The sequence below is a fragment of the Ictalurus furcatus genome, chromosome 5, assembly GCF_023375685.1.
Source record: "Ictalurus furcatus strain D&B chromosome 5, Billie_1.0, whole genome shotgun sequence".
NCBI classification, from domain to species: Eukaryota; Metazoa; Chordata; class Actinopteri; order Siluriformes; family Ictaluridae; genus Ictalurus; species Ictalurus furcatus.
The window spans coordinates 7,141,435-7,154,427 of NC_071259.1; the positions used below are offsets into that span (position 1 = coordinate 7,141,435).

The window sequence follows — 12,993 nt, forward strand, 5'->3', positions numbered from 1 at the left end:
ACATTAGAGTAATCATTAGCTCATTAAAACATGAAAAATCACCTTGGGGGAAACACTAGCAGGATTATGTTCAATAAAATAAACTGGTTCCATTTTGGTCACAGACGTCATCCATCTGAAAAACACAGAGTTATGAGGACTGTCCAGATTAATATGCTCAATTACTGATTTACCCTACTTGTCACGCCACAAAACATGTGGTATGGATTTTCAAATGGTTTCATATATAGTCCCTTCCTACTAGTGTTCTACAGCACAGGTAGTCAGCTGTGCAAAACACACCCTAAAATTCAGGTATTTATGAAAATACAGTGTGTGGCCCTGTGTGCGGAGTTTGCATGTTCTCCCCGTGCTGCGGGGGTTTCACCGGGTACTCTGGTTTCCTCCCCCAGTCCAAAGACATGCATGGTAGGCTGATTGGCGTGTCTAAAGTGTCCGTATGTGTGAATGGGTGTGTGAGTGTGTGTGTGTGTGATCGTGCTCTGCGATGGATTGGCACCCTGCCCAGGGTGTACCCCGCCTTGTGCCCGATGCTCCCTGGGATAGGCTCCAGGTTCCCCGTGACCATGAAAAGGATAAGCGGTATAGAAGATGGAAGGATGAAAATACAGTCATGTGAAAAAATAAGCACACCCTACGGAAATTGTTGGCTTTTTTGACATATTTGGACAAGCAAACATTTTATCCTCTTTGAAACAGTCCCTATTAATAAAAAGGTGTTACACTCTCTCAAATGATGCATAAAATTGACATTTTGTAGTAATTACCACAATTTAAATTAACAAAAAACAGATCAGTCTCATGGGAAAAGTAAAGTACACTCCTATATTTATCACACAGTCAAATCTATAAAATTAGAATCAGGTGTTCAAGATTGGATGCTAGTGATTAGAACCTGCTAAGGCAGTGTAGGTGGAACCTGTCTTATTTATATCCCTCTCATATCAAGTGTCTCCTTTGTTATCGAGGTGTGTGGTGTCACCATGCAAAGATCTGAAGAGTTCTGTAAAGCCTTCAGAAAAAAGGTTGTAGATGCCTCGGAGTCAGGCAAGGGATTTAAAAAGGCCTCCAAATGATTTGACATACATCATTCCACTGTAAGGAAAATCATCCACAAATGGTGTAGATTTCAAACGACTGCCAATTTGTCCAGGACTGGCAACAGGTCCCAGCAAATTCAGGGATGCAAAAAGACGTCAAGAACCCCAAAATTTCATCTCAGGATCTGCTAGTACATCTTGCAACTGTTGGTGTCAAACTGCATGATTTTACAATCAGAAAGAGGTTGTACAAATTTTACCTGCATGGGAGTTGTGCCAGGAAAAAGCCTTTGCAAGACTAGAGTTTGCCAATGAGCATAAAGGCAAAGACCAGGCCTTTTGGAATAATGTGCTCTGGCCAGACAAATCAAAGATAGAGTTGTTTGGCCAGTAACAGCAGACAAGTTTGATACAGACCAAAGGCAGCTTTTCAGAAGCACCTCATACCAATGGTGAAGCACGGTGGTGGATTTGTTATGGGTTGGGGTTGCTTCACTGCCTCAGGGACTGGACAGCTTGCATTCATTGTTTCTACTATGAATTCTGTATTTATATGCATTCCACATATAGGGGCTTGAAGATAACGTGAGGCCATCTGACCGAAAGTGGACCTTTCAACAAGATAATGATCCTAAGCACACTAGCAAATCCACCAAGGAATGGCTCAAAAAGAAGAAATGGATTTCAATCCTGGATTGAATGATTTGAATCCCATTGAGATGTTGTAAGGGGATTTGAAACAGGCAAGAAAACCCTCAAGCATTTTGCAACTGAAATAATATTGCATGGAAGAGTGGTCAAAGTTTCCAGCAAGTCTGGTGGACAATTATGCAAAACGCCTACAAGAAGTTATTTCCGCTAAAGGGGGCAATACTAGCACATGAGGCCAAGGGTGTACTTGGTTTTTCCACAGAAGAATATCACATATATAGATATTTCAGTAAATGATTGAAATTTAATTATTTCCCTTTCAGCTAGTTTTGTTCAGGTATAATCAACTTCATTAATAGGCACCGTTTCAAAGATGATCAAATGTTCGCTTGTCCAAATATGTCAAACATGAGGTGTACTTACGTTTTCACATGAATGTACATGTCTATATTTTTAAATATATTTAAAAACAGCTGATGAAGTAACATGAATATAAAGTTGCTAAGGTGTTGGTGAAAAGGCAGGAAATTATTCTACTAATCGTCATCATAGGAAACAGGAAACATTCAGTAAAAACATTTAAGTAATGAAATCTCCACTGTTTATCATTTTAAATTCATTTCAAATGAATCACTTTTAACTTCATGTTGTGCTTCAGAGAAATAACCCTAGTTGGACACCAGTGAGAACGTGCTATTACAGGAATGGTAATTAAGGTAGGGAGTTATTTTTAAAAGCAACACGATGATCATTTCGCATTTGAAATATATAATTTTATGCATCATTAAATTTTACGGCATGAACCCAATTAAATACCATAGACATTTGCAAATCTCACAACCCACAAAAACAGGCAGATGAAGCTGTTTATAAATGTAAACATGAACAAAAATTTTTTTTAATATTTATTATTTGATTTCTTACAGCTGCGTTTATACATCTGTAGCGATTTACTTTATTCACAGTACCATATAGCTAGCTAATTAGCACAACAGCCAGTAATTAAACCGATAATACCGGGTATACAGTTCAGACGTAACAGATGAAACAAATTCCAAAGGAATCCGCTTCAGCTGTATGGTTCAAGTGCAAAATTGTTCTGGTTATACAGCCACTCATCCTGTTTTTTCATGACACAGAATACACACACTTCTGAATTGGATATGAGGGTGTGATAGACACAGTATTGGAATGAAGGCTTAGTTCAGGTAGATGTGAAATACTGTATCATCTATCTGTAACTTCTCAGATAAACCAGGCGGTGAGGCTGAAATTTCTCTCGACACAGCGGACACTCCGTCTACAATCACAAGAAACAAAAACGACTCATTTTTACTTTATACTCTATAAATCCTGCAAATAAATCCATCCGTCAGTCAATCCATCCATCAAATCAGTCCATCAAACACACCAGATTTTGTCAGTGGGTTGCCAACTTGATGCAGTTACTACAAGCAAAGAATATGGAACCAAATATTACCTTTATAGTTATTCGCTTTAAGACTATATCTGTTACTCTACTTTAGTTCACCAGAAATATTGGGTGGTCTGCCACCTAAGGTGTCGTGTTCTAAATTGTTGAACACATCGAGATCTAAATATCAGGAAACGAAAGCTGAAATCCTGATCTATTGTCTCCTCATCGCTTGATCTAATATTCGAATGCGTTTGAAAGGTATGAGACAGCCCTAGTTCCCAGAGATAAACGTTACCTTGGTGTTACACCACTCTGTGATACACTCCCAGCAGAACAGATGCCCACAGGGGGTTGTTGTGGAGTGCCTCCTCTCCTCCAAGCACAGAATACAGCGAGAAGATCGAGAGGACGAAGTCTCCTGTGGACTAAGTGACGAAAGAAATGCGCCATCCGTGAGATAAAGAAAACCCTATGACTATACATACAAATAAGAGAAACGGAGCTAAGATGAGAAATAGTAATGAGGGTAATTGATAAATCATCTAGCACCAGTGTTACAAGCTAACGCGTTACATTATTTGCCAGTGGAAAAGCTATGCAAAATAATTATGCAAGTCATTTGTTTTATACCACAGTGCTGTCGAATGCTTGAATCTGATTGGTCAGAAGGTGTTGATTAATTTTGTACAACAGCAGCTCTACTGACAGGAATTCCAACTGCAAGGTTTATATTAATGTGCTATTTCTAATATATCGTTGTTCCTATAATTTCTACAACATATACAGGAAGTTGCATTGTGCCACATAAATGGATTTTAAAAAACAACAACGTGCAATTGCCGATATTGTGAAGATTTCTGTGAGAAGCATAAACATATGTGATGATACTTATAAACATATGAAGTATTAACAGACATAGCATTTATGCAAGGAGTCTAAGCTCTGTTGTCTCGGGAACATGAAAAGCTGCATTTTTTTTTCTTTTATTAACTTTAAGGTAGAGAGAGAGAAAAAAGACAAGTTGGCAAGGGAATATCTGTTTACAGCTGTTATAATGTACGTTACAAGAACTAACATTTTGCTGATGTTTCATATTATTAAATGTTACAATAAAAAGGTTCAAATGTATGGTGTTTCATCATATATATATATATATATATATATATATATATATATATATATAAAATAAATAAATAATTGTAATCATTGGCACTTTGTTGTGGTACAAAGTTGTGTACACACTCCGGTACATGCCATTATAGGAAAATCAATGCTGCTTTATGCTGAGCCGCATCACAGCACCTCACCATCGATAATTTTCCTAGAACAATATGTTCAGTCACATTCCTTGCATTAAAACACAAAAAAACCGGAATGGCCAAACAAACAAAAAAAGTACTCTAATGTTATCAAATTAGTTCTCTCAAACAGGATTACATAATCATCATCATCATCATCGTCATCATATATAATCCAAAAAAAATAAAAATAAATAAATGATTTACTAAATGTGAGCCAATGCATAATGCACAGAGGACCACACTAACTGAGTCAGTATCTGGTATCAGTCATTAATAAATGATATTAGTGTTATCAGGATATTGGTATTCCTAATTTCGATACAATACTTTCAAAAATATTGATATTCGATACCACATCGAAAAATTGCCATGACAATTAAGGGCATAAAATTTTTTTTTTTTATTCGAAAGATAAACATAATATAATATATATTTTATATATATATATATATATATATATATATATATATATATATATATATATATATATATATATATAAAATGAAAACTTCTTGAGGTAGTGCACTTGTTCAAAAGCCAATAATGTGCAAGTAAAAAACAAAACTTTATGTATTTTACATATTTATGTGAAAAGGAATATCTTTCACAGAGTATGTGGAAAACGAGTAGTCCGATCATTTCAAATATTCAGAATCAATATGTATTGAAAAAAATCTATTTTTGACAATACTATCACTTATACATAATATTTGCACCAAACAAACACTGTTATGAGCAATTAAGTTACTATTTTACTAAACAATACAGTGGGGTCCAAAAGTCTGAGACCACATTGAAATCTGGGATCCTATCCATTTAAAATTCTAAACAAAACAGAAGCTTTTAGAATTTTGTACTATTTAAAACTAAGAAAGTGCTGAAAAAATGTTTAATATCTTGAATATTTAATAAACGAGATTCTGCACTAGTTCTAGGTCCGGATTTAAATGTAAGCAAATGTGTGATCTTGACCATGTTAACTGCTTTGTACAATGGGTCAGCTCATACTAAGAAACTCCAAAATTCATGTAAACATTCTACTTTCCACTCAGGTTGTTGTCAATAATACAGTAGAATTTGTGATGAAAATTGTTGTATTAAATTAGAAAACAATACAAAATAGAAGCATTTTCACTAGTGCTCTCAGACTTTTGGACCCCACTGTATATTTGAAGCATACATCATGTATCCTATTTGTTGAATGTTAGTTTACTTAAGCATCAACTAAAGTAAGAAGTTTGTAGCAGTTTTTAGAAAATGAAATAAAAACAGTACTTGGTTGCAGGACTACTGAAATAAATCATCCCTCAAACTTGGGAAAAGTTTTCCTTTCCATCTTTTTTTTTTTTAATTAAAATGTTGCTTTGTAATACGTGTTAAGATTTGATGTGGTTGCAGTGTTCCCACCTTGAGGGAAGATTCCTGTGCTGTGTCCACTCGTGTCTGGCACGGTGCCACTGTCTCAGGTTGTTAAACTGCAGAGCAAGTGTGATGGCCAGTTGCAACAGTGACACACACCCTAAAAGCCGGTAGCTAGTCCGGATGCCTGGATCGTCCACAACCATGCCCTGCACGCGGAGCTGAAAAGAGGTAGAATCTGTAAGGTTAATTACAAGAACTCACCTGAGGGTTGTTCTACTATTTAAGAGTTATATACATTATGTGTTGCTAATGACATACTGTACAATAAAACTTTTCACACTCATGTTATTAAAAGATTAGAAACTCACATAGCTGATGCCTGATGTCCTTTTGGCCAGATGATAAAAAGCACCACTGATGTAGAACAGAGCCACGTGCACCCTGTGCAAGATGGTGATTCCCTGCTGTGCTGCGTAGACCACAGGCTTTAAAGATTTCCTCTGCTGACTATTCAGCATTCTCACCGCGCTCTGGATCCACGCCTTTATATACGACATCGGGCTCCAGCTTAAAGCTGTGTCTCGTTGGGCATTCTGGGAATCCCACTCCTCCACCTCAAGCTCATGTTCTATACAAACCAGGAGTTTGTCGAGGACATACGGTACAAAGGCGTGAAACAGAACAAGAGCCAGCCGGCGTGTCCGGGAAGGAATCCTGCGTCTGGTGGGGTCAACCTGGATAACACTGACATACTCTTCGCCTAATGTCTGATATCCTACGATGACATGTACTACAAGTTATTTAGAGATTCATAGTGATGTTATGATACAATGATTTAGTAATAAATGTACCCGAGAGAGTGGTTAGTGCATAATAGGCAAGATCTGATAGTAGTTCCACTTCTTTCCTCCACTGCAGCCATCTTCTTGATCCTAAAGGGGGGGAATGCACAAACTACTAGATCACAGGTTCCCAAACCTGGTCGTGGAGAATTTGAGTGTTTTCTCTGCTCTAACACACCAACACTCCACTATACAGGACAGAGGGTTACTAAAGGAACATGGTTGAGTACCTCGAGCACAAATAACTCTTACACATGGTTCATGGTTAGTGTGTATCTTACCAGCAAGCGTTTGGAAAGCCTCGTTAGCGTTATTTCTGAGACTGGTTTGATAATATTCGTCCTTTTGAGAGGAGCGGATCAGCTGCGGCTGGTTAGCTGGAACAAGCGGCATTATGAAGTTTGAACAACTTTAACGGAGGTCCTTTAGCATGCTGCTTTAGCCTGCCACGAAGAAAAAACTGTAGGCAGGCTTACTAGGGAGCCTACACAGGGAGAGAAATCATACCCGATTAAACAGCTACATTTAGTAAAACCCAATTATAAGCTAAGTGCTAATACTTAACGCCTGTTTGTGGACCGCTAACATATGAGCTGCAGACCTTTCACTTCCGTGTTAGTCACGTGAATTAAGGAGCGCATTTCTATTGGTTGCTTAGACACACCTTATGCTCAGCACCGAGGAAAAAAATGCACTGCTTTTTTTATTATTATTTTTTGGTGGAAAGAAGCTTATATATATTTTTTTACATTTCAGAAAGTAAAAAAAAGTAAAAAAAATTCCAAGTTACAAAATGCTGTAATACTGTAACTGTAAATTTTACCAAAATAGGTTTTACATGAATATTCCAATACTGGCAAAAACAGTGTAGAGCTCGTATAAACCATTCTTACAAAAAACAAACAAACAAACAAACAAGCAAAGAAGAAGAACAAAAAGGAGCTGCTTTTGTAAGATCAAAGTTTTTATTTTGTTTGTTTAGTCATCAGGGTTGCCTGGTCTGTGGTTTTATACACGAACTAGGATGTATTGATTTAAGAGGTTGGACGTTTTACATACATTTACATACATTACTGAGTGCTGTTGTGGAAAATGTTTTAAGTAAAAGTTTTAAGTAATAAAACAAGAGGGGCTGTTCTGTTATGGGAAAATAATCCAAGATGACAGCATGCCAAAGATGTTTTATGCCTCTTGTACCACAGCAAATTGCCAAATTACAATTAAAAATACAGTATATTAATGAACACAATGTCATAATTTTTTATTTTTTTAAAATTTGCATTTAATGTTATGGAGAGTCCGTGAAACTAGATGGCTCGTCTTATCGCTTATAGCAGCTATAAACAGTTGTTCCCTTATCTGCCATTCTTATTCTCTGCCTTAAAGTTAATAAGACAAAGTGTTAAAAAGCGCTGACACCCGAGACTCCATCCACAAATGTTAAATGAACGTCTCCTTACAGAAAACTTCACCATACCCACGATAATGCATTTTTGTTTGTTAAATTACAACACCTTTGATTTATTTATTAGTACACTTAGAATATTTGGAGTGCCCACCATTCGAGCCCCTGTGAATTAGTCATTACTATTAAAAAAAAAAAAAGTAGAACAATCATGTTAATATCTGAATTAGAATTATAGCGTACACTATTGTCAGAGCTGTTGTTACAGACATCTTCTGATCAGTCAGTATTGTATGATGTTACCTTGTAAATACAGAATTTTGGAGGGTCTTAATAACTACTGGGCTTGTTTTTAGGCTAGAGTTATATGGTTATTTGTGAATGCCATTGGATTCCTACTTCCTTATTACTTGCACTTTAATGCATTGTATCCCCTGCTATCAATGTGAACTCCATGGTAGGTAGAACAAATTAGGCAGCATGCTCAAAACTTTACTGAGTAAAAACCCCGTCTAGATGGTCTGTTTATCTAGTCGAGTTATCTGGCTTCAGGTATTTCAGTGCAAAATCAGGATTCTGTTTTCATTCCACTCATCACTCACTTCATTCTCTGTCATTTCCCATCTCCTAGTCCCTAGCATAAGTGGCAGAACCAGTTTTTTCCCCTCTTCTGATCCACCCGGATCCAGCAGTAAGGAAATTTAAAATGTGTCTTCACATTGATGTTGGTTAAAAAAATCATACACATGACTTGTCCCCGGACTTTGACTACGCTGAGAAAAGTCTTGCTTGATTATAGAGGAGCCTATTGGTTCACTGTGGCAGTCAAGGAAGTCTGGTCACTGTTTACACTTGAGGAGGAGCAGAGTCTTTTTTCAAACTAGGAGGTACATGTGAGTTCTTGCAATCTGAAGTTAAATGGTGTGCAGGTTAACTGAGGAAAGCAACAGAAGTTGGATTTCAATTGGATTGACAGAAACTACAGGCTCACTGAGGTACGGCTGCTTTTTATTTTGATATTTTGGGGGGTGGGGGGTTGGGGTTGGCTTGGTTTGGTTTGGACATGTTTCTGTTTTGCACAGGATGTTTATAGTCTCAGTAGCAGACACTAGACACTGGGATAAACGCTACTTTATCTACAGTTTTTATTAAGTTTAAAAGCTCAGTGCAGTTATATATAGCTGCCATGTTTGTGAAGGGAGTGAAACCGGTTTGGCCATTTTAAACTTATGTAAGTCTATCAAAACAGAGAGATGTTACTTTTTTAATTAGTTTTAAAAATGTTCCACACAAAATGTAGTTTTGTAGGTGACGGAGCATGTAACTGAGTGAATCATTCAGCCAAAACTGGGTTTAATTAGAAGAAAAGTGTGAACTCTTCCGGCACAGTTACATATTTTGTATGACTGCAGGAAAATCTTAAGGTAGTATAAACAGGACTTTGCCCTGTGTTGATAGACACTACCAGCTTTGAAAGGAAAAAAAAACTTTGATGAATCCTTGCTCTATTCCCCATTAGAAACAAAAACAAATCTTTATCTTTATTAAATCTGCTTGAGTTGATCACAACTGTTCCTGATTTAGTGTGTACTGTAAATCTGTGTTGTCTAAAGAGGCAGACAGAATGGAGTAGGAAAGTGTCTGCGTTCTGGATGAAAACTAGGTATGAAATACTGGAGCCAGAAAACTGCTTAGCAGAGAATTGGGTGAGAACTGAAGCTGTTATAACCGATCGTCTATCTGATTTGTCCTAAGTATTCTCCAGCGATCGCATTCACAACATTTCAGCACATTTCCCATGTGCTTCTGTTCTCTGCACCTCACCCCGTTGCCCGCCCACGTCTCCTTGTGAAGACTCTTTTGCCTTTACTTGTCCGGTGTTGACACAGTTGTTACCCCATATGGGAACACCCACTGTGGACAAAGAACTTTCAGATGACATCAGCTTCCTTTACCTGGAACGTGGAACGGTGCAGTTTATAGGCATGGAAATCAAAAAGCATATTCAGTCCAAAAGGAGTGGAGTAGCCTGAGGAGTGTGTGTTTCACTATCATTGTTACACCTTCACTCTGGGATTTACCGGCTCCTGCCCCAGGAAGATTGCTTCTTGTGTCTCACAAAGGTAAAGTGATACCCTATGATATTTTTTTTTTTATATTGAGATATTGTAAAGTGATAATGTGAATTCCCAGGTGTATTTGTGGAGCTAGATCTCTGATGGTTGGGTTCCTAGTTTGGGTTTTCACCGTAGAGCTCTGAAACTCTATACCTGTAAGAGCGGGGAGAGAAAGAGAATAACAAGGAGAGCTTTCAGGTGAGCGAACTCTCAATGGATCAGAAGTTTGTTTCTTTTTTGATGTCTTTCAGTGTCTTCCATGCAGTCATGAATTGGCACTGATTATTTCTGACAGGAGCAGCACTTCAGGCCAAACTGCCACTCAGGCACCCATAAATTAGACGTTAAAACCGTGTACTTAGACATGAAACACCCCTCCTATTATGTCATTTAAAAATTTACAGCATGGCCCATTCATCTGGATTTTGCTTAAATCCCCACTGTTTGAGGCAGAGTAGGTTTTCTAGAGACCCTCCTTTGAAGCTTGTGAGCACCTAAAAAAAATCTAGCTCTGAATTAGCCTACGCTTGAAATGTTTTTTTGTTGTTTTTTTTGTCTTGAAGGCTGCATTGTGAGGTGCAACATGAACCGGTCGGTTGAAAAGTAATGAAAAGGTGTATTGTGTTGGTTGCTCTGTGTGACAACGAGTGGTTCGGAGTTATACAGAAACTCCAGGTTGCCAGCTGGTGACCTACTAGTGTGTTAGCAACCCTCTATGAATGACATATTTGTGAAAAAAGTTGGCGATATGCAAAATAAAGAACCTGCACCTTTGTGTTCTCGAATATTGAGTAATCTCTTATCTCAATCTCTTATTATAGCTCATGCATAGTATGATCTTGCCACAGAATGGGAATGACTTTAAGTGGATGATAAGGACCACATGCTTTGAGCTGAAACAATCATACGGGACAAAGTAGTATAATATAAATGGCATACATTAAGAAGTGTGAACCATGTAGGGTGTGTTAACATTTGATTGATTAGTGAATGCTGCATGAGAGGAAATTAGGAATGTTTAAAGGAGAAAATATGAAACTTCATGCATTCTCATTTTGCATGTCACTGTACTGCTGGTAATCTAATGAAAATGATATGTTTTGTTACTAATAGAAATGTAGAGAGGCATTTTGTTAATGTTTTATTTGATTCATTATTTAATAGGTGTATGTTTTTTTTATTGAACACAATAAACACTGGAATAAAATTAAGGGTTGTTTATTGTTCCCCTGGGCACTTTTCTCATGAGTACTATTTTCCACTTATTTAAGTGCTCTAACAGTGTGTTGTGTTCTTTGCACTGTATGCCAAGACAAATCTTCTGCCCTGTCATTGCTAAACTCTCCCAAAGGGATATGCACGAACAAGATATGAACATTTTTTAGATTTCTTTTGATATATTTCCAATAACTTGGCACATTCCTCACTCTCATAACTACACGCGGTCCCTATCTGTTTTATTAACGCTACTGAATAATATGGTGTACGATAAACTGAAAGTGTAAGTAGTTAATCTGGTGAATTTGTTTGTATTCAAATCTTCACATCAAGTCACCAGCGTGACATGACCAGCAATGCAGATATTGTTGCATAGTCTTCTGAAATATGGAAATTGGATTTTTAACTGTCCCTTTCTAAAATAAAAGCTGTAGTCCTTTACAATAGCTGTATGAGGAATGAGGAATTAAAAACAAACTTTTGCATACTCGCTGTATCTGTCAGCAGCAGATGAGTTAAACACACAAAAGGCTTTGTCTTGGGCTTAAAGGAAGATTTTGTACAGAGACCGGGAACTACAAGGGTCAAACAGGGATTGTTGTGTTTCCCTGTGCCAGCTCACCTTACATCAAAACACAATGCTCTGTGATTTAAAACTTGCCAGAAATCTCCATTTCATGCCTTCTGCATAGAATGCTATGAAATCTTGGGCTTTACTGAAGATTAGCTTTCTATTTCTATTGTTTTTGTTCTGATCAATTCTTTTTAATGGTGTAAAATATCCCCTCGCTTTCTTTATTGCTCAGTGGACCAATAAACGAGTTCTTGAAACAGACTGTATTTAGCGCATACATATCTTATGTAATTTGTGTGATCTGAAAGGCCCAGAAGTGCAAATGTTTTTTTTTTTTTTTTAATTGTGCAATATTAGTACATAATTCATATCCTGTTTTTAGTTTACGAGTTGATTCAGGATGCTTAACATCAGATATATTTGTCATGCTTTTAGCTTTAGGTCTCACACTGCTGGGTAGGGGGATGGTAAGGTTGTTGGTTTTTCTCTCTGACAAGTATCCAGGTGTTGTGTTTGCTAACATGTCTCCTCATGTGGCCCTCAGGCCTAAACGTGTCCCATCACAACACTGTCCTATTGTTCAGCAGGATGGAAGTGGCTGAGTTTATGTTTTGACTAAGCCATAACCTCTTGCTCTGTGTCATTCATGGGTTTATCTGATTGGAGAAGTGAAGATGTGTGACGGAATCGAATGCAGGAAATGAGAATTTGTGTATTGCAAACTTATGCTTTTGCACGTAAATGATATGATTGAGACACAAGCCAAACTGCCCATGGTAGTATACTATATCATATTTGTGTGCGTGTGTGTGTTTGGGAGTGAAGGTGGAGTTGGGGAGGGGGGAGACTGGAGGAGGAGAGTTCACCCATTTTGAGCCTTTCTCTGAAGACTGAAATCCCAAACCTGTGAAAGAGATCAGGGTTCCATTAAATTGTCACTCACATATCAAATTTTACAATGCTCTGTACACACTCTCTAATCTTCTCTGGAGACTGGAGAAGGAATTTCCTCAAAGACAGGGACAAGTGTGCTATCTGAGGTAGACAAACTGTTATACTGCTGTTA

At 37.5% G+C, this 12,993-nt stretch overlaps 2 protein-coding genes across 2 annotated transcripts in view; one reads left to right on the forward strand and one right to left on the reverse strand.

Moving 5' to 3' along the window:
- Positions 1-2,267: 2,267 nt before the first annotated feature.
- Positions 2,268-7,225, reverse strand: pex10 (peroxisomal biogenesis factor 10). The gene is made up of 6 exons (XM_053624535.1): positions 6,895-7,225; positions 6,623-6,703; positions 6,140-6,546; positions 5,817-5,989; positions 3,404-3,533; positions 2,268-2,991 (listed from the first exon to the last, which is right to left on the reverse strand). The coding sequence occupies exons 1-6, from the start codon at positions 7,004-7,006 to the stop codon at positions 2,923-2,925; spliced, it is 972 nt and encodes a 323-aa protein (XP_053480510.1). The 5' UTR covers positions 7,007-7,225; the 3' UTR covers positions 2,268-2,922.
- Positions 7,226-8,754: 1,529 nt separating this feature from the next.
- The window catches only part of plch2a (phospholipase C, eta 2a), a 143,125-nt gene continuing 138,886 nt past the window's right edge, over positions 8,755-12,993 (forward strand). The window contains exon 1 of the mRNA XM_053624536.1: positions 8,755-9,013. The gene's annotated coding sequence lies outside the window, so the exon portion shown is untranslated. The remainder of the gene's footprint in view (positions 9,014-12,993) is intronic.